A 27,453-nucleotide genomic window follows, 5' to 3' on the forward strand; every position below is an offset into this window, starting at 1 on the left:
CGCAGCTCTCCATGTTGCTCCACTACACAGGATACAGTGGAAGGTCCTGCTTACAAGTAAAGACACGCCTATCCGGTCATGTGACATTATAACGAAAACAGCAGGACCTGGTCATGTGACTTCTTGACTCCTCCTACACCTATAACATCATCACAGGTCCTGTGAGCAGACGGCTGCTGTACCCGAGGAGGTAAGTGCTCGCTCTCAGCCCTTCTCATACATTCAGTCTCCCTCATTTCCAGGCTGCAGCCTCTTCTATGATCAGACTTTTGGCTCGGTGTCGCCCCCTAGTACTGGCCACATGTTCTCCTCCCTCTACCCCCTCCTCTGTATCTCCATATGTATCTGCACTACATGGACAGTAGTGGACGCCCAAACCTCCCAGCGGAGCCGAGTAATAGAAAGTGAATCTCCCTGTAAATCTTCCGAATCTACAGTCATGGCCAAAGTTTTGAGAATGATACAAATATTAGTTTTTGCAAAGTCTACTGCTTCAGTTGTTCTAATGGCAATTTGCATATACTCCAGAATGTTATAAAGAGTGATCAGCTTAACAGCAATTACTTGCAAAGTCAATATTTGCCTAGAAAATGAACTTTATCCCCCAAAACACATTTCAACATCATTGCAGCTCTGCCTTAAAAGGACCAGCTAACATTGTTTCAGTGATTGCTCCATTAACACAGGTGTGGGTGTTGATGAGGACAGGGCTGGAGATCAATCTGTCATGATTAAGTAAGAATGACACCACTGGACACTTTAAAAAGAGGCTGGTGCTTGCCATCATTGTTTCTCTTCTGTTAACCATGGTTTTCTCTAAAGAAACACGTGCAGTCATCATTGCACTGCACAAAAATGGCCTAACAGGGAAGAGTATTGCAGCTAGAAAGATTGCACCTCAGTCAACAATCTATCGCATCATCAACAACTTCAAGAAGAGAGGTTCCATTGTTGGCAAAAAGGCTCCAGGGCGCCCAAGAAAGACCAGCAAGCGGCAGGACCGTCTCTTAAAAGTGTTTCAGCTGCGGAATCGGGCTACCAGCAGTGCAGAGCTTGCTCAGGAATGGCAGCAGGCAGGTGTGAGTGCATCTGCATGCACTGTGAGGCGGAGACTCTTGGAGCAAGGCCTGGTCTCAAGGAGGGCAGCAAAGAAGCCACTTCTCTCCAGAAAAAACATCAGGGACAGACTGATATTCTGCAAAAGGTACAGGGAGTGGACTGCTGAGGACTGGGGTAAAGTCATTTTCTCTGATGAATCCCCTTTTCGATTGTTTGGGACATCTGGAAAACAGCTTATTCGGAGAAGACGAGGTGAGCGCTACCACCAGTCTTGTCTCATGCCAACTGTAAAGCATCCTGAAACCATTCATGTGTGGGGTTGCTTCTCAGCCAAGGGAATCGGCTCTCTCACAGTCTTGCCTAAAAACACAGCCATGAATAAAGAATGGTACCAGAATGTCCTCCAAGATCAACTTCTCCCAGCCATCCAAGAGCAGTTTGGCGATCAACAATGCCTTTTCCAGCATGATGGAGCACCTTGCCATAAAGCAAAGGTGATAACTAAATGGCTCAGGGAACAAAACATAGAGATTTTGGGTCCATGGCCTGGAAACTCCCCAGATCTTAATCCCATTGAGAACTTGTGGTCAATCATCAAGAGACGGGTGGACAAACAAAGACCTACAAATTCTGACAAAATGCAAGCATTGATTGTGCAAGAATGGACTGCAATCAGTCAGGATTTGGTCCAGAAGTTGATTGAGAGCATGCCAGGGAGAATTGCAGAGGTCCTGAAGAAGAAGGGTCAACACTGCAAATATTGCAACGCTGCATTAACTCATTCTAATTGTCAATGTAAGCTTTTGTTACTCATAATATGATTGCAATTCTATTTCTGTATGTGATAAAAACATCTGACAAACACACATAAAAACCAGAGGGTAGCAGATCATGTGACAATATAAGATTTGTGTCATTCTCAAAACTTTTGGCCATGACTGTAGAGAGAGAACATAATCCCACACAGTATAAAGACCGGTTAGTGGCCCCAACATGGTATATTGTGGCCGCCACAAACTATAACACCTTTCATGTGGCCCCCACACACTACAATGTCCTCCTTGTGGCCTTCACACAGTATAATATCCTCCTTGTGGCCCCCACACACTACAATGTCCTCCTTGTGGCCCCCACACACTGTAATGTCCTCCCTGTGGCCCCCACACACTATAATGTCCTCCCTTTGTCCCCCACACACTATAAGGTCCTCCATGTTGCCCACACACACTATAATGTCCTCCCTGTGGCCCCCACACACTATAATGTCCTCCCTTTGGCCCCCACACACTATAATGTCCTCCCTGTGGCCCCCACACACTATAATGTCCTCCCTGTGGCCCCCACACACTATAATGTCCTCCTTGTGGCCCCCACACACTATAATGTCCTCCTGGCCCCCACACACTACAATGTCCTTCCTGTGGCCCCCACACACTACAATGTCCTTCCTGTGGCCCCCACACACTATAATGTCCTTTATGTGGCCCACACACACTATAATGTCCTTCCTGTGGCCCACACACAGTATAATGTCCTTCCCTGTGGCCCCACACTGTATAATGTCCTTCCTGTGGCCCCCACACACTATAATGTCCTCCTCGTGGCCCCCACACAGTATAATGTCCTCCCTGTGGCTCCCACACAGTATAATGTACTCCCTGTGGCCCCCACACACTATAATATACATACATACATACAGTGTGACAGGTCTCCATAGCATTTAATCAGTTACAGTAAAACTTTTTACATAAAACTTCAGAAAAAGTCTCTTATTTCCTGAGGATTTTGTGGATTCCAGTAATTCTAGTTGTCTTAGGACTCGGCTGCTTTCACCGGATAAGGACCGCCATATGTGGGTATTGTTGGGGGCTCAAGACCCCCTAGGTTATGTTGTCGTAGGCCTAATTGAAAAAGAGGAAGTTCCGCGAGCTCGGGAGACACATGCAACAGACACGGCTGTCAGTTATTCAAGTGTCACACTTTATTGTACAATACATCAAGTATATACTCGTATAGTCACAGACAAGCAGCGAGACATATGACCTTATTACGTCATGTCAAAAAGCAGCCGAGGCTGAAAAGCCTTTATCCTTAAGACCTTTATACATAGTTTCAGTGTTTTGCGGCTTAGAAGACAATTTAAGCTGAAAGAAGCTAAAGATTTGTGCTGACGAGCACTTTCAGCTCCCCCTCCCCACCCTTGTGGTTTCCTCTGCAAGATATACAGTTTCCAGAAGATATTTTAACCCTTCACATTATAAACTGATATTAGGGTGCAGCTGGACACAGAAGGGCAGAAGGGTTATTTGGTTTTTGGATGCCATGACACTTTTGCAGAGCTGAAAAGCCAGTGACCTGTGACCTTATTTTGGAAACTGCACCCCTGAAGGATTTCTCCAGGGGTACAAAGAGCATTTTTAACCCCCAAGTGTTGCTATAACTTATTATCCATAAATGAACATGAAGCTGATTGTGAGAGGTGAAAATGATAATTTTTCCAGGAATAAGTCATTTCAGTGCGTAATATGTTGTGCCCGCCTTGTATCAGAGATGAGCGCTCTAAAAGCTGTTGTGCCCGGGATACCCGCTACCAGTTTTTGGAGTGTGCATCCCTGCTGACATAAGTTGGGCACAACATATCGGGCACTAAAATGGAGAAACCCTGGATAATTTTCATTTTAAACTTCTGCAGTGCTCCTATTAACCCCTTCCCAACGGAACAGGAGCACTGCAGATACTCTATATTCAGTAGACCGGGCACTTTCAGACGTAGGGATACCTATTGTGTATGTGTTTCACAGTAATTTTCTACTTTGAGAGCAGCTTCACACCAGCGCCCGATCTCCGTTATGCAGGTTTCCATTTCCTGCCCGAGAAACTGGACAAGAGACGGAAAGCGGCAGGCAGTTTTCAAACCCATTCATGGCGTCTTCTACTCTCTGCAGCGAAACCGTTTTTTGTTTTTTTTTCTTTTTAATCAGACACAAATTCGGACAAGCAGGAGTTTGCGTCAGGTAATAAAATAGGGTTTCACCGCGGAGAGCAGAAGACGCTCATGGGCGCTCACCGGCAGACAATGAATGTTGGTTTCTGTCTTCTGCTGACAGAAAACGGAAACCTGTATAACGGAGATCGGGTGCTGTTGTTAACCCGCCCTGATATGTATTATAGGGAAAGAAGTGATTTACAACTTTTATTTATTTATTTTTTTAAACTTTTTTGGACTTGAACCTGCAATCATTTGATTGCATGTCCCATAGATGGCAATACAAGTGTATTGCCTTCTATGGGAGATTCTATACATTGCTATTAATAGGCTTGGGCCTGCGATCTTTGATTGCAGGCATAAGCTTCGGCATTACAGTGGAGGTGCTGTTTGCTATGGCGACTGCTCTGCAGATCGGCGCCATTACACTTACATACCCGGCATCCGGACCCGCATACAGACACCAGGGTGAGTGTCAGGGCCTGCAGCATCGTCACGCTCCTGGCAGAGCACTGACGCCAGCCAATGAGAGAGAGCATTAACACCAGCCAATCAGAGAGCATTTATGGCAGCCAATCAGAGAGCAGTGAGCATCTACACGCTGCCGACGTCAGAAGTAAGAGGTGGTGATAATAATGGGACTCAACTCTTCTATTTATTCCATGGGATTCCGTGTAGTGATTACATTGTCTCATCTTCTCTCCATTCAGGTTCCTACAATATAGAATCCTCTCAGTATCTTCTATATAAGAGAATATTCCTGATTGATCCATCAAGGATGGAAAGAGACAGGAACAAGATGGCGGAAAGTCTATTAAATCTCACCCTAGAGATCATCTACCAGCTTACTGGAGAGGTGAGAGATTCTGATGATGTCATCATGACATCATTCTTATCTATAGTAATAACAGATGATATGACTGGAGAGGTGATGGACTCTGGACATGTATGTAGTGAGATTTATTAATGTGTCTCCCCATAACCAGGATTACACAGTAGTGAAGAAGACCTCTAGTGGGCGCTGTCAGACCCTTGTATTTGATGGATGGAGAGAAACCCTGAGCCCATTCCCGGGGCCTCCACCTCACCCCCTGATACAGGAGGAGGTCAATGGACAGAAGATCCTAGAACTCACCAACAAGATGCTGGAGCTGCTGACTGGAGAGGTGACACTGCTGGGAATGCTGGGACATTATATAGTAACTGGAGGGGTCGGGGTGATGACTGTATCATTGTGTTGTCAGGTTCCTATAAGGTGTCAGGATGTCGCTGTCTATTTCTCCATGGAGGAGTGGGAGTATTTAGAAGGACACAAGGATCTGTACAAGGAGGTGATGATGGAGGACCAGCAGCCCCTCACATCAGCAGGTAATAGACATGACTATATACACATGGACTTCCATTATTTGTATGTACAGAATGAATTCAGTCCCTGTCTGTGTTTCCTACAGGTAGATCCAGTAAGAGGACAACACCGGAGAGATGTCCCAGTCCTCTTCTTCCACAGGATGATGATCAGGTAGATGGAGATATTCCCTATGATGTGTAGATGGGCTGTGAAGTCCTTGTGGTCAGTCTTGGGTTATCCAGCAGTATTATATGTTTTATACTTGTGTAATGAGAGGTGGAGATGGAGGATAAAGCTGACCATAGACATTACTAGAGATGAGCGAGTAGTTAAATACTCGAGATTCGATTTGAGTAGACCTCAATATTCGACTACTCGATCGAATATCGAATCCCATTATAGTCTATGGGAATCAAATGCTCGTTTCAGGGGAAACCAATATTCGACAAATGGGAGTCACTAAGTCCACGAGTAGCAGGAGGAGAGTGTTGAGGAGGAGTGAAGGACAGTGCGGTACTTGGGCAGGAGTGCGGTACTTAACATCAGATCACAATGTAGACTGCATATTTAACATTAAAGCAGTCTACATTGTGGCCGATCTTAGACTCCGCCTCGTCAAAGACGAGCCTCCTGCAGAATCAGCATTGATCTAAGATCGGACCACAATGTAGCGTTGATTGGCCGAATGCTATACAGTGTATACAGTGTATAGCATTCGGCCAATTTTTACTGCGAGTAGTATTCGACTGAGTATGAGTATTTAGAATATCGTAGTATTTTCATCTCTAAACATTACATGTTGTCTGGATCTTCTCACAATCTTCTGGCTATGGAGACTGCTGGTTGGGATGAGGAGTCGAGAGACATCTTCAGAGATTTCTACTTAAATGATTCTTTATTTCCTCATGAGACAAGTAACACTAGATGTATCTTGTAGAATCTGATCTCCTCATATCCTGAAGCACATCTATCCATGCCGAGTATACATGTGTATAAGGTTCTTGTGGTTGTCATTCAGTTGTCATCTAATATCTATGTCCAGCTTCAGATTTGTTGCTATTTGGCTCAGATATTCTTATTGTCAGGTCATATTTGGTCATTATGGTAATTAATGATTTTTTTCTCCACATCTCCAACATTTCTCTATGACTTCGCTATTTATCTGCTGATCTTTCTAATATTTTCCTTACAGCATTTCCGACAGGGTAAAGATCTGAGCAGTATTAATACTACAGAGCCCTATGTGAGTGGTGATGAGGAGTGTGAGGAGGACATTCCTACAGGGAACCGCCCAGGTGAGGAGTCACCACTATATAAAGCACAGAAGGGTCACTATCAGAACAGTACTGGTGCTATCAGAGGCCTGGTCACCACTCTAAGGAAAAAGGAAGCCTGTACCTTGTACCAGAAATGAAGCTTATGTGATGTATCTCTATGAAATGGCCACCACCCTTTTTCCTTAGTGCTGTGACTGGGTGGGCCCGCTTCTTTCACCCACTACCAGCACCAATACAGTGACCTAGAGCAGTGGTGGCGTCTCCTGCCCCGCTTCATTACTAGTCACTATCACTGACCTCCGTCTCAGCACAGTGAATACTAATGAAGTAGGCCGCGCTGCCGTCGTTTGCTGCCTGTGCCACTGACTTCACTTCTTCACACGGTCTGAAGCGTCTCAGGCAGCGGCAGCTCAGTGGGGAATATACTTATAAGGTTATGTTATTCAATAATAGTAACATCAGTTTTCTTCTTGTCAGATGACTGTACCAGGAGCGCAGAGGGACATCTGATATCTACAGATTATAAAGCAGAGGATCATGGTATCACCCAAGATCCATATGAAGAACATGCCATTACCTCAGATATACCTCAAGCTCTTTGCAAGAAAGGTCTTTCTCCTAATTCATCACAGTCTATTAAGAAAAATATAAGATGCAGGAGGAATGAGACCCATCAGAGAACTCACACAGGAAAAAAGCCATTTTCATGCTCAGAATGTGGTAAATGTTTTCCTTGGAAATGTGATTTATCGGCACATCAGAGAATCCACACAGGGGAGAAGCCGTTTTCATGCCCAGAGTGTGGGAAATGTTTTACTCAGAAATTTCGTCTTGTTGAACATCAAAGAACTCACACAGGGGAGAAGCCATATTCATGCCCAGATTGTGGTAAATGTTTTACTCTCAAATCAAATCTTGTTCAACATCAAAAGATTCACACAGGGGAGAAGCCATATTTATGCCCAGAATGTGGGAAACATTTTACGATTAAAAAACATCTCATTGACCATCAAAGAACTCACACAGGGGAGAAGCCATATTCATGCCCAGAATGTGGGAAATGTTTTGCTCAAAAAACATATCTTTTTAAACATCAAAGAACTCACACAGGGGAGAAGCCATATTTATGCCCAGAATGTGGGAAATGTTTTATTCAGAAATCACATCTTGTTACACATCAAAGAACTCACACAGGGGAGAAGCCGTATTCATGCCCAGAATGTGGGAAATGTTTTGCTCAAAAAACAGATCTTGTTCAACATCAAAGAACTCACACAGGGGAGAAGCCATATTCATGCCCAGATTGTGGTAAATGTTTTACTCTCAAATCAAATCTTGTTCAACATCAAAAGATTCACACAGGGGAGAAGCCATATTTATGCCTAGAATGTGGGAAACATTTTACGATTAAAAAACATCTCATTGACCATCAAAGAACTCACACAGGGGAGAAGCCTTACTTATGCCCAGAATGTGGGAAATGTTTTACTCAGAAATCACATCTTTTTAAACATCAAAGAACTCACACAGGGGAGAAGCCATATTTATGCCCAGAATGTGGGAAATGTTTTGCTCAAAAAACATATCTTTTTAAACATCAAAGAACTCACACAGGGGAGAAGCCATATTTATGCCCAGAATGTGGGAAATGTTTTACTCAGAAATCACACCTTGTTGAACATCAAATGAGTCACACGCTCCAACTATCGCCTTCATGAATATCGAATTTCAAAATATTCATGAAACTCCTTGCTAACTAGTGGACCTGATTAGCTACCTCAATCATTACTCTACCCCTACCCCCCTCCTCAGTCTATATGCAGAGAATCCCCTTGACTGTGTCGACTGGTCCTTCATGTTGGCCACGCTGAAGGCCTTTGCTTTTTTGGGAGACTTTCTTATGGCGATCCAGTGCCTTTATTTTTTCCTGATGGTGGTAGTGAAACACCCCCACTTGTGGTCTGTTCCCTTCCCATTCATACCATGGTTGTCCCCTCTCCCCCTTATCTTTGTTCTCTGTATTGAACTGCTGGTGGTCAGGATACAGCACTCCCCAGATATTAAGGTCTCCCTTTCCACTGACTGGGTCCTCCTTACCTCCCCTCATACTATCCTGCTGTGAGTCATAGATGACTAGAACTATCTCTCCATCTATAAGATAAACTCCTTTAAAACCAAGGCGCTGCCTATTACTATTCCCCAGGTTCTCCTGATTGTTCTCCGAAGTAACTACAATTTCTAATGGTGATCGGCTTCCCTCCACTATCTGGGAATCCAGATCACTCGCTCCTACAGCTCTCTTTATTCTGCTAACTGCCCTAGTCTTTTCCGGGCGCTCCGGGCTTTGTTACACAAGTGGAGGAATTTGCATATTTCCTTACTGGGATGCATTATGGCGGTTAAGATGATGTTCCTCCAAAAATTGCTTTATTATTTGGCAACCCTGCCGGTAGCTGTTCCAGCACAAAACTATGTGGCTTACAGTGAGCTATTTTCCAGTTTATATGGAACGCCAAGTGCCACCACATTCCCAGATTGGTCATGTTGGTTGGGAGGGGGCAGGGAAGTCTGGCTGTCCCACACATCTTTCACTACTATTGGGCAACCCATTTGTGGAATATTCCTTTCTGGGTGGTGAAATTGAAAAATTGTGGCTTGCACCTGTGCATCCCAACTCTCTTGTGGGTTGGCCTTCCTCCTCGCCCTCTTCCCCCTTTCCTCCTGGGCCCCATTTGTTTCATGAAGGCACTGTGGGCTACCTGGGGGGATGAGGTGTATCATGGCCAGCAAAAGGACTCAGTTATATGAACTTGAAGCCTGATGAAAGGTGTCCTCGGCCCAAAACATTGCTTATCGATTATGTACTGAAGCTCTTTGATTTTGTAAAGTTACAGTGCAGCTTCTTATCATAAATGGAAAAAATGTTGTCAAAAAGACAGAAATTCATAAATGAAGAATAATTGATAAAAATAAGAAAACAGAGTATATATATATATATATATATATATATATATATATATATATATATATATACAGTGGGGCAAAAAAGTATTTAGTCAGTCACCAATAGTGCAAGTTCCACCACTTAAAAAGATGAGAGGCGTCTGTAATTTACATCATAGGTAGACCTCAACTATGAGAGACAAAATGAGAAATCAAATCCAGAAAATCACATTGTCTGATTTTGTAAGAATTTATTTGCAAATTATGGTGGAAAATAAGTATTTGGTCAGTAACAAAATTCCATCTCAATACTTTGTTATATATTCTTTGTTGGCAATGACAGAGGTCAAACGTTTTCTGTAAGTCTTCACAAGGTTGTCACGCACTGTTGTTGGTATGTTGGCCCATTCCTCCATGCAGATCTCCTCTAGAGCAGTGATGTTTTGGGGCTGTCGCTTGGCAACACGGACTTTCAACTCCCTCCAAAGGTTTTCTATAGGGTTGAGATCTGGAGACTGGCTAGGCCACTCCAGGACCTTGAAATGCTTCTTACAAAGCCACTCCTTCGTTGCCCTGGCGGTGTGCTTTGGATCATTGTCATGTTGAAAGACCCAGCCACGTTTCATCTTCAATGCCCTTGCTGATGGAAGGAGTTGTGTTTCTACCAAACAGTTCCAGTTTGGTTTCATCAGACCATAGGACATTCTCCCAATACTCTTCTGGATCATCCAAATGCTCTCTAGCAATCTTCAGACGGGCCCGGACATGTACTGGCTTAAGCAGTGGGACACGTCTGGCACTGCAGGATCTGAGTCCCTGGCGGCGTAGTGTGTTACTGATGGTAGGCTTTGTTACATTGGTCCCAGCTCTCTGCAGTTCATTCACTAGGTCCCCCCACGTGGTTCTGGGATTTTTGCTCACCGTTCTTGTGATCATTTTGACCCCACGGGGTGAGATTTTGCGTGGAGCCCCAGATCGAGGGAGATTATCAGTGGTCTTGTATGTCTTCCATTTTCTAATTATTGCTCCCACAGTTGATTTCTTCAATCCAAGCTGGTTGCTATTGCAGATTCAGTCTTCCCAGCCTGGTGCAGGGCTACAATTTTGTTTCTGGTGTCCTTTGACAGCTCTTTGGTCTTCACCATAGTGGAGTTTGGAGTCTGACTGTTTGAGGGTGTGCACAGGTGTCTTTTTATACTGATAACAAGTTTAAACAGGTGCCATTACTACAGGTAATGAGTGGAGGAAAGAGGAGACTCTTAAAGAAGAAGTTACAGGTCTGTGAGAGCCAGAAATCTTGATTGTTTGTAGGTGACCAAATACTTATTTTCCACCATAATTTGAAAAAAAATTCTTACAAAATCAGACAATGTGATTTTCTGGATTTTTTTTCATATTTTGTCTCTCATAGTTGAGGTCTACCTATGATGTAAATTACAGACGCCTCTCATCTTTTTAAGTGGTGGAACTTGCACTATTGGTGACTGACTAAATACTTTTTTGCCCCACTGTATATATATATATATATATATATATATATATATATATATATATATATATATAAGATAAGATAATCCTTTAATAGTCCCACCTTGGGGAAATTTCAGCGTGTTACAGCAGCATAGTAATACAGATACAGGATAATACAGAGTAATATGTTACAGACGTAGACACAGATAAGCTGAGAAGAGAAGATATACTAGGAGTCCATGGCAGCTAAGGAGAAAGAGGAAGACCTCATGGTCATCCTCATAATCATTAGTTCTCTGTGCGGAGAGCTCTTCGTTTGGTCTGATGTAGATTATACAGCCTGGTCGCGGTTGGAAGGAAGGACCTGCGATAGCGCTCCTTCTCACACTTGGGGTGAAGCAGACGGTCGCTTACAGTGCTGCCAAGTCCCATCAGGGTCCCATACATGGGGTGGGATTTGTTCCCCCGCATGGAGGTCACCACAGACAGTATCCTTCTGTCACCCACCACCTGTACTGGGTCCAAGGGGCTCCCCAGGACAGAGCTGGCCCTCCTGATCAGCCTGTCAAGTCTATTTCTGTCCCTGGTTGATATACTGCTTCCCCAGCAGGCCACACCGAAAAAGATGGCTGAGGCAACCACAGAGTTGAAGAAGGCCCTAAGAAGTGTCCCCTGGACTCCGAAGGCCCTCAGCCTCCTGAGCAGGTAGAGTCTGCTGTGGCCCTTTCTGTGCAGCGCCTCCAGGTGATCAGCCCAGTCTAGTTTATTATTGAGGAGCACGCCCAGGTACTTATAGGTCCTGACTATCTCAATACATGTTCCTTGGATCTCCACTGGGGTCGGAGCACCTCTCCGTTTACTAAAGTCCACCACCATCTCCTTGGTCTTCCCAGCATTAATCCTGAGCTGGTTCTGCTGGCACCATTCAACAAAATCCCGGTTTAAGTCTCTGTATTCCCTATCATCGCCATCAGTGATAAGGCCGACTATAGCAGAGTCATCGGAGTACTTCTGTAAGTAACAGCTGGATGAGTTGTGCCTGAAGTCAGCAGTGTACAGTGTGAAGAGGAATGGGGCAAGAACTGTACCTTGAGGTGCCCCCGTACTACAGATCACAGTGTCAGACACACAGTCCTGGGCTCTCACATACTGAGGGCGGTTTGTCAGGTAGTCTAGGATCCAGTTGGACAGGTGATGGTCCACACCACCAAGGTTCAGCTTCTCCCTCAGTAGCCCTGGCTGAATGGTGTTGAACGCACTGGAGAAATCAAAGAACATTATTCTCACAGTGTTCCCGGGTTTCTCCAGGTGAGAGAGAGCTCTGTGAAGAAGGTGGATGATGGCGTCATCTACCCCAATGCCTGGCCGGTAGGCAAACTGGAGGGGGTCCAGAGCGGAGCTCACTAGGGGGCGTAGGTGTTTCAGGACCAGTCTCTCTAGGACCTTCATTAGGTGTGATGTCAGTGCTACAGGTCGGTAGTCATTGTAGCCCATCGGGTTGGGTTTCTTTGGGACTGGTACCACGCAAGATGTTTTCCACAGTTGAAGTACCACCCCCAGCTTCAGGCTCATATTGTACATGTGCGTTATACCACACAGCTGGTCACTGCACATTTTAAGAACTCTTGCGCTTATACCATCAGGTCCCCCCGCTTTGTTCGCTCTAATATTCTTCATTTCCTTACACACCTGAGACTCCTGCAGGATCAGATAGTCAGATTGCAGTTGACCGCAGGTCGGTGGGGGTTGGGTCTTGGTGTGTGAGGGGAGGGCGGTTAGCTGACATGCTGGTGGAGGGAGCATTTGCTTGGAGTCGAATCTATTGAAGAATAGATTAAGCTCGTTAAGCCACTTCCTGTCCCCTACTGTTCGGTGCCTTGTCTTTTCCTTGTGTCCTGAAATTGCCTTAAGGCTGTCCCACACCTCAGAGATTCTACCCTCCCCCATCTGTAGCTCCATCTTCCGTCTGTAGTTGGCTTTCCCTTCCCTGATCAATTGTCTCAGCTGTTTCTGAACCGCCCCCAGGCCATCTTTGTCCCCAGACCTAAAAATTCTCTTTTTTTGCTTGAGGAGAGTTTTAATCTCAGAGTTAATCCATGGTTTGTTATTGGAGAAACACCTCACCTTCCTAGTTGGTACCGTGCTGTCCACACAGAAATTAATGTAGTCCGTTATGCAATGTGTGAGTCCCTCAATGTCCTCTGGAAATGAGTCTTGAAACACTTCCCATAATGTTATATTAAAACAGTCCCTTAGAGACTCGACACATATATTTATATAATCTTAGTTAGTGATTGTAACCATATGTGTCCTGAGAAATATTATATCCTGCCAGACGTCCCTATGGGAGAGGGGTGTCCAATGCCTATGTCAAAGGTCATTCTTGATTGTTATTGTACCGGCTAGACTATGGGGCCCTTTAAGATGAAACCATGTGCTTTCAATAATGAGTATGTTCTTTGTTTAAGTTGATTGATAATAATTGATGTAATCTTCAACCAATAGGAATTGAGAATGATGTCATAAGCGAGAGTTTTGATGTATAAGAAGTCCTGAGTTCTTTGTTCTGTAGAGAATCAGACTTTACTAATGTAATAAGCATTTTCTCCCACCCTGGGGTGAATAAAGCCTTATACTTCTTGAAGACCGAGGTCTGGAGTGGTGTCCTTCTGATTTTTGATTACAATGGAAGGTCCATGAATCATATTGGTGAAGGGTATAAATAAACATACATTGCTGCTCTAAATTATTCAAGAGACAATGTCTCTATATACGGTAGCATGTTTGTAAAAGTATAAAGCAGAAATCCCTCAACCAAAACCATATAATTGGGGACGAAGCCATATCGGGAAAACGCGTGTCGGGGCGCGTACATTTGTGGTAGGGTCCCAATATGATTTATTGAAGGTGCTTTTTTTCCTATGAAGAATAGGGCAGGACGGCGCTTACAGGTCCAATAGATTTTATTAATAAGAAGAATTGCACTTCTTATTGTGCAATTCTTCTTATTAAAAAAATCTATTGGACCTGTAAGCGCCGTCCTGCCCTATTCCTCTGCTGTTTCCCCGGTTGACACAACTGGTGCCTTTGAGACGTGCTGCTCCCCATACCTGGTATCATATACACCTTAGAACGGAGTTGTGAACGCTGTCACAACCAAACCAGGTGAGAGGCCACCAGGTCTGATACATTCATTACAATTATCTAAAAAGGTGAATAGACTATCTACACTATAAAGTGTGCTCGGTGTTTTTCTATCTTTTACAATTCTTTTTTCCCCTATGGGTCTACTTTGGTGATGTTTGGAACTTGACCAGGCTTTCTTGTGCTTTACTATTAGATTCTGCCTTGTTCATTATTATGCACACACTTGGTCATTTTTTCTAGAGATGAGCGAACACTGTTCGATCAAATAGGTATTCGATCGAATACCAGGCTGCAAACGCAGTAAAAATTTGTATCCCTCCCACCTTCCCTGGTACTTTTTTTGCACCAATAACAGCGCAGGGGAGGTGGGACAGGAACTACGACATCAGAGGCAGTTAAAAAAAATTTAAAAACCCATTGGCTGCCGAAATCATGTGACCTGCCATTTATAAGAACGGCCGTCACCGTATTCGCCATTTTTGCGGTCAGAGATAGGGAGAGAAACATATCTGCTGAGGGCTAGATAGCGATTAGCTTCAGATAGGCAGAGAAAAACTGAAGAAGAAAACCAACAGCTCTTCTCGGAGCTATACACTGTAGGGACATCAGTCCAGCTTTCCCCGGACGGTGGAAAACAGGGCTACACAACAGATACAACTTCATGCATAGCGGAGAAACAGCTTTTATTTTTGGCTGTCTGCACATAGAATAGCCGGAATCCACAGCAGTGACTAGATCATATAGAGCTGAAAAACAGCTTTTCTTTGTGGTGTATAGACCATAAAAAGGGCATTAGTATGCATCCAAAAATGCGTAAGGGTAGCGCAAGGGGACGTGGGGGAGGACGGGGGCGTGGAAATGCAGATGTGGAGCAAGGTTGCGCTCAATCAACAGCGTCTACTGCGTCTACAGCTCTGCAGCAGCAAGCATTGCGCTTCCCCACAGTCCCCGGCTTGATGGCCACATTAAGTAGGCCCAGTTCCTGGGTTTCATCTTAGACTCTCTCAACATGACGATCTCGCTCCCTTCTCCTCGCAAGGTAAAAATTGCTCGAGTGGTTCATCATCTTTCCGTCACCAGGAAGGTCACAATCAGGACAGCCATGAAGGTCCTAGGCCTGATGTCCGCCTCTATAGAAGCAGTCCCCTGGGCCCTGTGGCACATGCTCCCTCTGCAGAACGAGATCCTAAGAGTCTGGAATCACAGTCCTTCGGGACTACAGAAGCCTATCCAGTTAACCATCAGCACCAGACGCTCACTAGCCTGGTGGTCCCATCTACGAAATGGGCAGTCCTCGGTCAGGTTCACCTCGACCCTGTTGACAACAGATGCCTCCCTCACAGGATGGGGAGCTCATCTGGGGGAGACCCCCGCACAAGGTACATGGAACCATCTGGAGAGAATGCGCTCATCCAATTGGCGCGAGCTTACAGCAGTTCACCGAGCACTTCTGACGTTTGTGCCTGTTCTGCGGGGGAAAGCAGTCAAGATTCGGACGGACAACCTGACGGCAGTCCGTTACATCAACAACCTGCAGGTCACCAACTTAATCTTCGCCTGGGCAGAACAGAATCTTCTCCAGTTATCAGTGGTGCACATCCGAGGTTGTCTGAACATCCTGGCGGATCAGCTCAGCAGAGGCTTGACAACCTCAGGAGGATGGTCTCTAAACCAGGACATCTTTCACCAGCTCAGCAGGATGTGGGGTCTCCCCGAGGTGGATCTGATGGCCACCCAATACACCGCCAAAGTAGAAAGGTTTTGCTCCCTGTACCGGGAAGACAACCCTGTATGCCCTGTCAATACCTTGGAGGTTCAAACTGGCATACGTTTTTCCTCCCATTCCGATGATTCCGAAGGTATTGGCGAAATTCAGGCAGGACCAGACCTCGGCAATGGTGATCATGCCGTTCTGGCCAAAAAGGGCATGGTTCACCGACCTCATCCTTATGAGTCGGGGGAACTACTGGAGGCTTCCAACAGTCCTAAACCTGGTAACTCTAAACAATCGGCCGTGCCAGGGCCTGGACAAGTTCAGCCTCACTGCCTGGAGGTTAACAATGCCGTATGCGGAGAAGGAGGATTGTCCCAGGGAGTGCTAAGGACCTTAGCACATTCAAGAGCAAAATCAACTAACCAGAGCTATCAGAGGATCGCCCGGATATTCTGGAATTGGTGTACAGGTAAACAGCGCAACCCTGACAGAAATTCAGTCTTGGAGTTCCTACAAGACGGCCTAGAAAGGGGCCTAGCTCCCGCTACCCTGAAGGTCCAAGTTTCAGCTCTATCTGCTCTCCTGGAGACCAGATTATCACAAGGTCCTCTTATCAAACAATTCCTAAGAGGGGATGCTAGGCCCCGCCCAAAGGTGCAGCCTCCTGTCCCTACCTGGGACCTAGCTGCGGTTCTACAGGGGCTCTGTGCTCCTCCCTTTGAACCCTTATCTGAAGTGGATTGGAAGTACCTGTCATACAAAGTGACTTTCCTGTTGGCAATAACCTCCGCCAAGAGGGTTGGCGAGCTACAGGCCCTAACGGCCTCCGAACCCTTTCTAACCTTCTTTCCAGACAGACTACAGCTGAGGTTTGTCCGAGGATTCTTGCCAAAGGTACCCACTCTTCAGAATAACAACCAGGTAATTGTCTTACCAGCCTTTTTTCCCTCTCCCACCTCTGAGTGGGAGGAGAAGATACACAAGTTGGACTTGGTGAGAGCATTACGGATCTACCTGGAGCGCACTGCGTCCTTCCGAAGGTCAGAGAATTTGCTACTCAACGCGTTTGGCCACAATAGAGGTGCCAAAGCATCCAAAGCAACGCTGTCAAGATGGATTAAGGAAGCCATTACCTGCTCCCTTCGTGCTCAAGATCTCCCGGTACCAGAATTTATCCGTGCCCATGCCACCCGAGCAGTGGCAACGTCTTGGGCCGAAAGGTGTTCCCTTTCCTTGGAGCAGATATGTGCGCAGCTTCCTGGAATTCGCATCTGACATTCGCCAAGCATTATAGACTGGATTGGCGGACAACAGAGGCTACAGCGTTTGGACACTCGGTGTTGGCATCAGCCTGCCAGGATCACCCACTCTAGGGTAAAATCTATACTTGCTAAATCCCCAGTTGTGCTGCTGTTGGGCGTAGGGGCAATGAAAGATTATGAATGATAATCTGTTTTCCCTTAGCCCAAACAGCAGCACAAGGCTCCCTCCCTATGCTGTATTTTTTGTACTAGAGTGTACTATTTTGTATTATTTCTGTGAAATATACACTGTACTTTATACTTGCTACTAACACAATGGGGAGTCGGTCTTTCGGTCAAAGCTGTACAGATCAGTTTAAAATTTAAATCAGTTAAAAAGTTACAAATCGGTACAGATCAGCTCGGTGCAATATTTTTTATTTTTTTGGAGACACAGTTGCCATCAGGGCAGCCTGTTGCCGTCGTCAGTGCACAAGAGGAGGAGCCATCAGATGAATTGGACGAGGAGGTGGTGGACGACAAGGACACTGACCCGACCTGGACAGGGCGGATGTCAAACGGGGAGAGCAGTGTAGATGTGGAGGGAAGTGCAACACCAAAGAGGGTGGCTAGAGCCAGAGGCATGTCTAGAGGCAGAGGACAGCTGCTTCACCGAAGCCAGGCCACAGGCAGCAGGGCCCAACATGTTACCTCTTTTAGTCAACCTAGAAAAACTCCCCCATCGAGGCCACAGTCTTTGGTGGTGTGGAATTTTTTTAATGTATGAGCGGAGGACAAATATAGTGCGGTTTACACACTCTGCAACTCGAAACTGAGTAGGGGCTCTGAAAAGAGCAACCTCACAACCACTGCCATACGCCGTCATTTGGAAGGCAAGCACTGGGCTCAGTGGCAGAGCGTTGTCCGGCGTTGCCGCCGCTGCTTTTCCCACTGTTGCCAGTCCTGGCGCTGCAGTCCAGACCAGGAAACCTCCACATCTGCCTCTGCCACTTTGGAGACTTCGCCCTCATCCTCCTCTTTTTCTGCCTCAGTTCCTTCTCCTGCCTTAGCTCTTTCTCCTGCCTTACCTCCTTCTCCTTCATCATCATGCGCCTCCTCAAAACAACCCACCATCTCCCAGACTTTTAAGCGCAGGCAAAAATACCTCGCTAGCCACCCCCATGCACAAGCCTTAAACGTGCACATCTCCAAACTGCTGGCCCAGGAGATGTTGCCGTTCCGGCTTGTTGAAACTCAGGCCTTCTGTGACCTGATGGTAAGTGCGGCACCTCGCTATGCCGTCTCTAGTTGTCACTACTTCTCCCGCTGTGCCGTCCCCGACTTGCACCAGCACGTGTCACGCAACATCTGTCGGGCCCTAAGTTCCACGATTTTCACAAAGGTCCACTTGACCACCGATTTGTGGACAAGTGCATGTGGACAGGGACGCTACATTTCACTGACTGCACACTGGGTGAATGTAAAACAGGAACACAAAAGTTTTGCAACACAAGGCACACAAAAAAGCAACTGCTTCAAAAATAAACTAAGTATGACTATGTCCAAGAAGGGACAGAAGCAACACAATGAATAAAATGACAATTTTTATTAAGTGATAATAAATATGAAAACATAAATTACACATAAATAACAGGGGGTAAATGCTTCACAAAGAGGCGGGTGGTGTGTGGTAATAAATAGTATATAGGTCTAGGATGAAAAAAGTATATCACAGTCAAACAATAAGGGTTCACATGTTGTTGCAAGTGTGGCAGTTCCAAAGCAGATGAAAATATCCCATCAGTACCTTTAGCTTATCCTTGGAACAGTTGATCCCTGTCGTCAGAACGTCTCAGTACGTCTGGTACTTGTGGTCCTTCTGTATTTCCTCACAGGCTTTCCTCACCAGCTACAAAACCCTAGGGTGCCACAAAGTCAGCTGCCTCAGTTTCACATCCATGAGTGGCCATGGATGAGAGACCTTTGTGACATCCTACGGGTCTTTGAGGAGTCCACAAGGAGGGTGAGCTCTGAGGATGCGATGGTGAGCCTTACAATCCCTCTCTTGTGTGTTCTGAGAGAATCCCTGATTGACATCAGGGATAACTCAGATCACACAGAGGAGTTAGGGATAGCATCCGATCCATCACAGCTGGAGAGTAGGTCCACACATCTGTCCGCTTCACTGCGTTTAATGGAGGAGGAGGAGGAGGAGGAAGAAGAGTTGTCCGATGATGTGATGGTGATACAGGAGGCTTCCGGGCAACTTCGAATCGTCCCATTGTTGCAGCGCGGATGGGTAGACATGGAGGATGAGGAGGAAATGGAGATTGAACTTTCCGGTGGGGCCAGAGGAGTCATGCCAACTAACACTGTGGCAGACATGGCTGAGTTCATGTTGGGGTGCTTTACAACCGACAAGCGTATTGTCAAAATCATGGAGGACAACCAGTACTGGATCTTTGCTATCCTTGACCCCCGGTATAAAAACAACATCTCGTCTTTTATTCCGGTAGAGGGGAGGGCCAATCGCATCAATGCTTGCCACAGGCAATTGGTGCAGAATATGATGGAGATGTTTCCAGCATGTGACGTTGGCGGCAGGGAGGGCAGTTCCTCCAGTAGGCAACCAAGTTCTCACCGGTCCACACAAACGAGGGGCACACTGTCTAAGGTCTGGGACACCTTGATGGCACCCCCTCGCCAAAGTACCGCCACTGAGGGTCCTAGTGTCACCAGGCGTGAGAAGTATAGGCGCATGTTGCGGGAATACCTTTCCGACCACAGCCCTGTCCTCTCCGACCCCCCTGCGCCCTACACGTATTGGGTGTCAAAGTTGGACCTGTGGCTTGAACTTGCCCTATATGCCTTGGAGGTGCTGTCCTGTCCTGCCGCCAGCATCCTATCTGAGAGGGTGTTCAGTGCAGCCGGTGGCATCATCACTGACAAGCGCACCCGCCTGTCAGCTGAGAGTGCCGACCGGCTCACTTTGATAAAAATGAACCACCACTGGATAGAGCCTTCATTTTTGTGCCCACCTGTGTAAAGCACCCCAACATGAAACTCCATGTCTGTACTCAACCTCTCCAATTCCTCCGCATCCTCATACTCATCCACCATAAGCGTTGCACAATTCTGCTAATACTAGGCTCCCTCCACCCTGATTTCCCCCAACTCTGCTGGTTAGAGGCTCCCTCCACCCTGATTTCCACCAACTCTGCTGGTTAGAGGCTCCCTCCACCCTGCTTTCCCACAACTCTGCTGGTTAGAGGCTCCCTCCACCCTGATTTCCACCAACTCTGCTGGTTAGAGGCTCCCTCCACCATGAATTGGTCCAAACTGGGCTGTTTAGAGGCTCCCTCCACCATGAATTGGTCCAAACTGGGGTTTTTAGAGGCTCCCTCCACCATGAATTGGTCCAAACTGGGCTGTTTAGAGGCTCCCTCCACCATGAATTGGTCCAAACTGGGGTTTTTAGAGGCTCCCTCCACCATGAATTGGTCCAAACTGGGCTGGTTAGAGGCTCCCTCCACCATGAATTGGTCCAAACTGGGCTGTTTAGAGGCTCCCTCCACCATGAATTGGTCCAAACTGGGGTTTTTAGAGGCTCCCTCCACCATGAATTGGTCCAAACTGGGGTTTTCAGAGGCTCCCTCCACCATGAATTTGCCCAAACTGGGCTAGTTAGAGGCTCCCTCCACCATGAATTGGTCCAAACTGGGGTTTTTAGAGGCTCCCTCCACCATGAATTGGTCCAAACTGGGGTTTTTAGAGGCTCCCTCCACCATGAATTTGCCCAAACTGGGCTGTTTAGAGGCTCCCTCCACCATGAATTTGCCCAAACTGGGCTGTTTAGAGGTTCCCTCCACCATGAATTAGTCCAAACTGGGGTTTTTAGAGGCTCCCTCCACCATGAATTGGTCCAAACTGGGGTTTTTAGAGGCTCCCTCCACCATGAATTGGTCCAAACTGGGCTGTTTAGAGGCTCCCTCTACCATGAATTGGTCCAAACTGGGGTTTTTAGAGGCTCCCTCCACCATGAATTGGTCCAAACTGGGCTGTTTAGAGGCTCCCTCCACCATGAATTGGTCCAAACTGGGGTTTTTAGAGGCTCCCTCCACCATGAATTGGTCCAAACTGGGGTTTTTAGAGGCTCCCTCCACCATGAATTTGCCCAAACTGGGCTAGTTAGAGGCTCCCTCCACCATGAATTTGCCCAAACTGGGCTGTTTAGAGGCTCCCTCCACCATGAATTGGTCCAAACTGGGGTTTTTAGAGGCTCCCTCCACCATGAATTTGCCCAAACTGGGCTAGTTAGAGGCTCCCTCCACCATGAATTGGTCCAAACTGGGGTTTTAGAGGCTCCCTCCACCATGAATTGGTCCAAACTGGGGTTTTTAGAGGCTCCCTCCACCATGAATTGGTCCAAACTGGGGTTTTTAGAGGCTCCCTCCACCATGAATTGGTCCAAACTGGGGTTTTTAGAGGCTCCCTCCACCATGAATTGGTCCAAACTGGGGTTTTTAGAGGCTCCCTCCACCATGAATTTGCCCAAACTGGGCTAGTTAGAGGCTCCCTCCACCATGAATTGGTCCAAACTGGGGTTTTTAGAGGCTCCCTCCACCATGAATTGGTCCAAACTGGGGTTTTTAGAGGCTCCCTCCACCATGAATTGGTCCAAACTGGGGTTTTTAGAGGCTCCCTCCACCATGAATTTGCCCAAACTGGGCTAGTTAGAGGCTCCCTCCACCATGAATTGGTCCAAACTGGGGTTTTTAGAGGCTCCCTCCACCATGAATTGGTCCAAACTGGGGTTTTTAGAGGCTCCCTCCACCATGAATTGGTCCAAACTGGGGTTTTTAGAGGCTCCCTCCACCATGAATTGGTCCAAACTGGGGTTTTTAGAGGCTCCCTCCACCATGAATTTGCCCAAACTGGGCTAGTTAGAGGCTCCCTCCACCATGAATTGGTCCAAACTGGGGTTTTTAGAGGCTCCCTCCACCATGAATTGGTCCAAACTGGGGTTTTTAGAGGCTCCCTCCACCATGAATTGGTCCAAACTGGGGTTTTTAGAGGCTCCCTCCACCATGAATTGGTCCAAACTGGGGTTTTTAGAGGCTCCCTCCACCATGAATTTGCCCAAACTGGGCTAGTTAGAGGCTCCCTCCACCATGAATTGGTCCAAACTGGGGTTTTTAGAGGCTCCCTCCACCATGAATTGGTCCAAACTGGGGTTTTTAGAGGCTCCCTCCACCATGAATTTGCCCAAACTGGGCTAGTTAGAGGCTCCCTCCACCATGAATTGGTCCAAACTGGGGTTTTTAGAGGCTCCCTCCACCATGAATTGGTCCAAACTGGGGTTTTTAGAGGCTCCCTCCACCATGAATTGGTCCAAACTGGGGTTTTTAGAGGCTCCCTCCACCATGAATTTGCCCAAACTGGGCTAGTTAGAGGCTCCCTCCACCATGAATTGGTCCAAACTGGGGTTTTTAGAGGCTCCCTCCACCATGAATTGGTCCAAACTGGGGTTTTTAGAGGCTCCCTCCACCATGAATTTGCCCAAACTGGGCTAGTTAGAGGCTCCCTCCACCATGAATTGGTCCAAACTGGGGTTTTTAGAGGCTCCCTCCACCATGAATTGGTCCAAACTGGGCTGTTTAGAGGCTCCCTCCACCATGAATGGGTCCAAACTGGGGTTTTTAGAGGCTCCCTCCACCATGAATTGGTCCAAACTGGGGGTTTTAGAGGCTCCCTCCACCATGAATTGGTCCAAACTGGGGTTTTTAGAGGCTCCCTCCACCATGAATTGGTCCAAACTGGGGTTTTTAGAGGCTCCCTCCACCATGAATTTCCCCAAACTGGGGTTTTTAGAGGCTCCCTCCACCATGAATTTCCCCAAACTGGGGTTTTTAGAGGCTCCCTCCACCATGAATTTGCCCAAACTCTGCTGGTTAGAGGCTCAATCCACCCTGATTTTCAAAACAAATGTTGGTGCCAACCTCAACTTACTACAAGGGCCAAATTCACTGCTGGTGACAAGCTCTCCTCACTGCAAGTGCCAAATACACATGTTTCAAGGTGTTTTCCTACTGTCAGAGAGGTGGTAGTGAGTGTGTATAGTGTGTAGTTGTTAGGCTGTGATGTTGGGGTAATAGAGGGTCTTTGGTGTGTTAGATGCCCCCAGACATGCTTCCCCTGCTGTCCCAGTGTCATTCCAGAGGTGTTGGCATCATTTCCTGGGGTGTCATAGTGGACTTGGTGACCCTCCAGACACGGATTTGGGTTTCCCCCTTAACGAGTATCTGTTCCCCATAGACTATAATGGGGTTCGAAACCCGTTCGAACACACGAACAGTGAGCGGCTGTTCGAATCGAATTTCGAACCTCGAACATTTTAGTGTTCGCTCATCTCTATTGTTAACCCCATGTCTGCTAGAGAATATTGTAAACATAATAACTAGAGTTGAGCGAGTACTGTTCGGATCAGCCAATCCGAACAGCACGCACGCATTGAAATGAATGGAAGCACCTGGTACTTCCGGTTTGACCGCGGCCGGCCGCTTAACCCGCCGCGTGCAGGCTGCGTGCATTGATTTCAATGCATGCGTGCTGTTCGGATCGGCTGATCCGAACAGTACTCGCTCAACTCTAATAATAACCTTAGATCTATCTTACTTTATCTCAGGAAGAGGATAAAATGTACGTTGACTCTGCCCATTCTTATTCACTTTCCATGTGCCCCCACACAGTATAATCCTCCTACAGTCACCCGTACATTATATGCCCCCACATTAGAATGTTCCCTTCCAACTTCCCCTCAGTATTAAAGGGGTATTCCCACGTCGCATACTCACCAGTCTTCATTGCTGTAAATTCTTCTTTCTTCCTGCTTTGTGGTGTCATTGGTGGGCGGGGTTACATAAGCAAAGCCAGCGGCGAGATGCCGCTGGCCCTGCGTGCACGCTCATAGACCAGTCTAGCCTTCACAATGTCAATACAGACCCGGCATCCGCCTCTCTCTATTACAGTGGATGCCAGGTCTGTATTCGCATTGTGAAGGCTAGACTGGTTTATGAGCGTGCACGCAGGGCCAGTGGCATCTCGCCGTTTGGCTTTGCATATGTGAATACAGACCCGGCATCCACTGTAATAGAGAGGCGGATGCTGGGGAGTGTAGACGCCGGCACAGATGCCTGCAACATCGCTATGCTGCTGCCCTGCATGAAGCCAGCAGCGGCAGAAGCGATGTTGCAGGCATCTGTGCCAGCATCTAACCGTCCCCGGCATCCGCCTCTCTATTACAGCGGATGCCGAGTCTGTATTGGTGGCCCCTTCCCCCCAAAGGGTAAACTACCCCCCCCTCCGCCCTCCAGGCTCGCTCCCGTGCACTTAGCCCCTCCTCCCTCCCCCCTGAGAGCAGCAGATACATCACTTGACTTATGACCAGATAAGTCAAGGGTTGTGTCCCAAAAAAATGAATAAAGTGATATAGTGGACAAACAAAGCAGTTTTGCTGAAGCAATGTATTTAGGAAAAGTCTTACATTGACATTAACAAGCAGTATAGATAGGATCCTTGTGATGGGACAACCCCTTTAAGTCCGTCTCCTCGTGCCCCAGTTTAAACTAAAGGGGACATTAAACAGTGGAGGTAGTTGGAGGCGGACATTAAACTGGGGGCAACTAGAGGCGGACTGGACACCCTCCAGCTACTTCTATGCTTTAATGTTCTCCTCCAGTGACCCCCATTGTTCAATGTCCTTCTTAATCTGAGCTGTGACAGCTCCTGCTTCATTCACCAGTGTATTCAACTCATCTGAGCCTCCGGACGCAGATGAGTTGTAACTGGAACATACTTCCTGCTAACCAGGGGGACAACCCGGAATCCGGGAATGTGCCGCTGAATCTGGGATGGTTGGGAGGTGTGGTGTATGTAATGGGGCCATATGTGTGTGATGTCTATGTAGCAGAGCTGTCTGTGTTTTATGTGCATGTAGCAGAGCTGAGGTGTGTGTAGTGGTGACGTGTGTGTGTGATATGTAAGACACCCTCGGAGCCATCAGCAAAGGGGGACATGACTTAGGGATGGGGGAACCAATAACTCCTACAGTTGCCTCTTTGTGTAGTGATTGTGTAGATTTATATAGACTGGTTCAGCTTTAAGAGTATATATGTGTATATTAGGAGTATATATGTATGTATATTAGGAGTATATATGTGTGTATATTAGGAGTATATATGTATGTATATACAGCCTTGGGAGTATATAGTGCTTAGTGTGTTACTGTAGGAAATATAAAAAAACAAAACACATTTGATCTGCTTTTTCTTCTCCCTTCTGTTCAACTCGGTTTCCATAAATAAAGAATTTATTTTAAAAAAAAAACAACACGGTAGGAGAACAAACATTTTCCTTGCGTTACTGTAGGGAGGGAGGAGTTTAGGATCAGATGTCACTTCCTGTCTCCTCCATCTTCTTCTCTTTCTCTCATCACCAGGACTGGAGGAAACATGTCTGCTGTATCAGGGAGTATAAGACTGGGGTCTATCACCTCACACAGCGCTGGTGTCACCACATTCACATCACACAGCACTACTAGTGTAGTATAACCAAGTATACTGTATATGATGTAGTATTACCTCAGGATATATACAGTCACAGAGTCTCCTCATGTATTTACCTCACACACTGCAGTATATAGCTGATATATCATATATACTGCAGTATTACCTCAGGATATATACAGTCACAGAGTCTCCTCATGTATTTACCTCACACACCGCAGACATGGCTGATCTATCATATATACTGCAGTATTACCTCAGGTTATATACAGGTACAGAGTCTCCTCATGTATTTACCTCACACACTGCAGTATATAGCTGATATATCATATATACTGCAGTATTACCTCAGTTTATATACAGTCACAGAGTCCCTTCATGTATTTACCTCACACACCGCAGTATATAGCTGATATATCATATATGCTGCAGTATTACCTCAGGATATATACAGTCACAGAGTCCCCTCATGTATTTGCCTCACACTGCAGTATATAGCTGATATATCATATATACCGCAGTATTACCTCAGGATATATACAGTCACAGAGTCCCCTCATGTATTTACCTCACACTGCAGTATATAGCTGATATATCATATATACCGCAGTATTACCTCAGGATATATACAGTCACAGAGTCCCTTCATGTAATTACCTCACACACCGCAGTATATAGCTGATATATCATATATACTGCAGTATTACCTCAGGATATATACAGTCACAGAGTCCCCTCATGTATTTACCTCACACACACCGCAGACATGGCTGATCTATGATATATACTGCTGTATAATGCAGGTTGTACATGAGTCCTGGGGACTGAGGGTCTCTCTATGGTGGAGCTGGGAGGTGACATGTAATGGAGACCCTGTGGTGAGAGAGGGACAGCCTGATATCAGATATACAGTGTGGTGAGGGTGATGGAGGCCGCACTGATACTCCCTGTATATACCTCCAGCTCTGTGCTATTACTGATCATACTGCGGATAGGTTAAAGTTAATCATTTCTATGTAATTTCTCAGGGCTGTATACGGGTCATACTGTGTATACCCTTATTGTATACAGGTTATTTTTAATTGGTGGGCGGTTCTTGGAGTTGGTTGAAATTGTCAGAGGTGGGGAAACATGGTGGTTAGTTTCCCCTAGGATTATTTATCTTGGTCTGGCTGGTCTTTGGGCTCCTGCTGGGGGTGTCCCGGGGAGGGGGTTATTATATGTGGTATCTGCCATTCTGGGTGTTGTGGTGCCCCTGAGCCAGTGCTTGCAGCTGGGGGTAATTTGGTGTGGTGGAACAGATTGGAGGCCAGACTTTTGTAGCTCCAAGGACCCCCCCCCCCCCCCCCCCAGGAAGAAGGGGTTTGTATCCGGAAAAGTTAAGTGCTGGGGTTATTATTTTCTCTTCCTTTATATGGCGTCTAATGATCTATATGTGACCTCCATATTAGGGCCCAACACACTTAGACAATGGATATCAGACAAATACTGCAGCGGATTATTGTATTTCTTGCTCTTCATGTGTAGCCGGTGACTTAGGAGTACTTACAGTCTGTATCCAGATAAGTATACGGATTACTATGATTATATGTTACATCATATACTGCAGCCGCTCCCATTACTATGGCATATACTGTGTGATGGGATATTTCTCAGGGGTGTCCTATAACAGTATAATGTACCCACTGACAGCTGCTAAGTCTT

General features: G+C 46.5%; 2 protein-coding genes across 2 annotated transcripts in view; one reads left to right on the top strand and one right to left on the bottom strand.

Annotated features, from left to right (window-relative positions):
* Window positions 1-8,542, top strand: part of LOC142189935 (uncharacterized) — a 91,925-nt gene extending 83,383 nt beyond the window's left edge. Inside the window, exon 8 of the mRNA XM_075262261.1 lies at window positions 7,341-8,542. Coding sequence (XP_075118362.1) covers window positions 7,341-8,388 — 1,048 coding nt within the window. The 3' untranslated portion in view covers window positions 8,389-8,542. The remainder of the gene's footprint in view (window positions 1-7,340) is intronic.
* The window catches only part of LOC142191151 (uncharacterized), a 1,229,165-nt gene that overhangs the window by 164,372 nt on the left and 1,037,340 nt on the right, over window positions 1-27,453 (bottom strand). The window lies entirely within an intron of this gene.

This window comes from Leptodactylus fuscus, chromosome 1 (assembly GCF_031893055.1).
Source record: "Leptodactylus fuscus isolate aLepFus1 chromosome 1, aLepFus1.hap2, whole genome shotgun sequence".
Taxonomy (NCBI): domain Eukaryota; kingdom Metazoa; phylum Chordata; class Amphibia; order Anura; family Leptodactylidae; genus Leptodactylus; species Leptodactylus fuscus.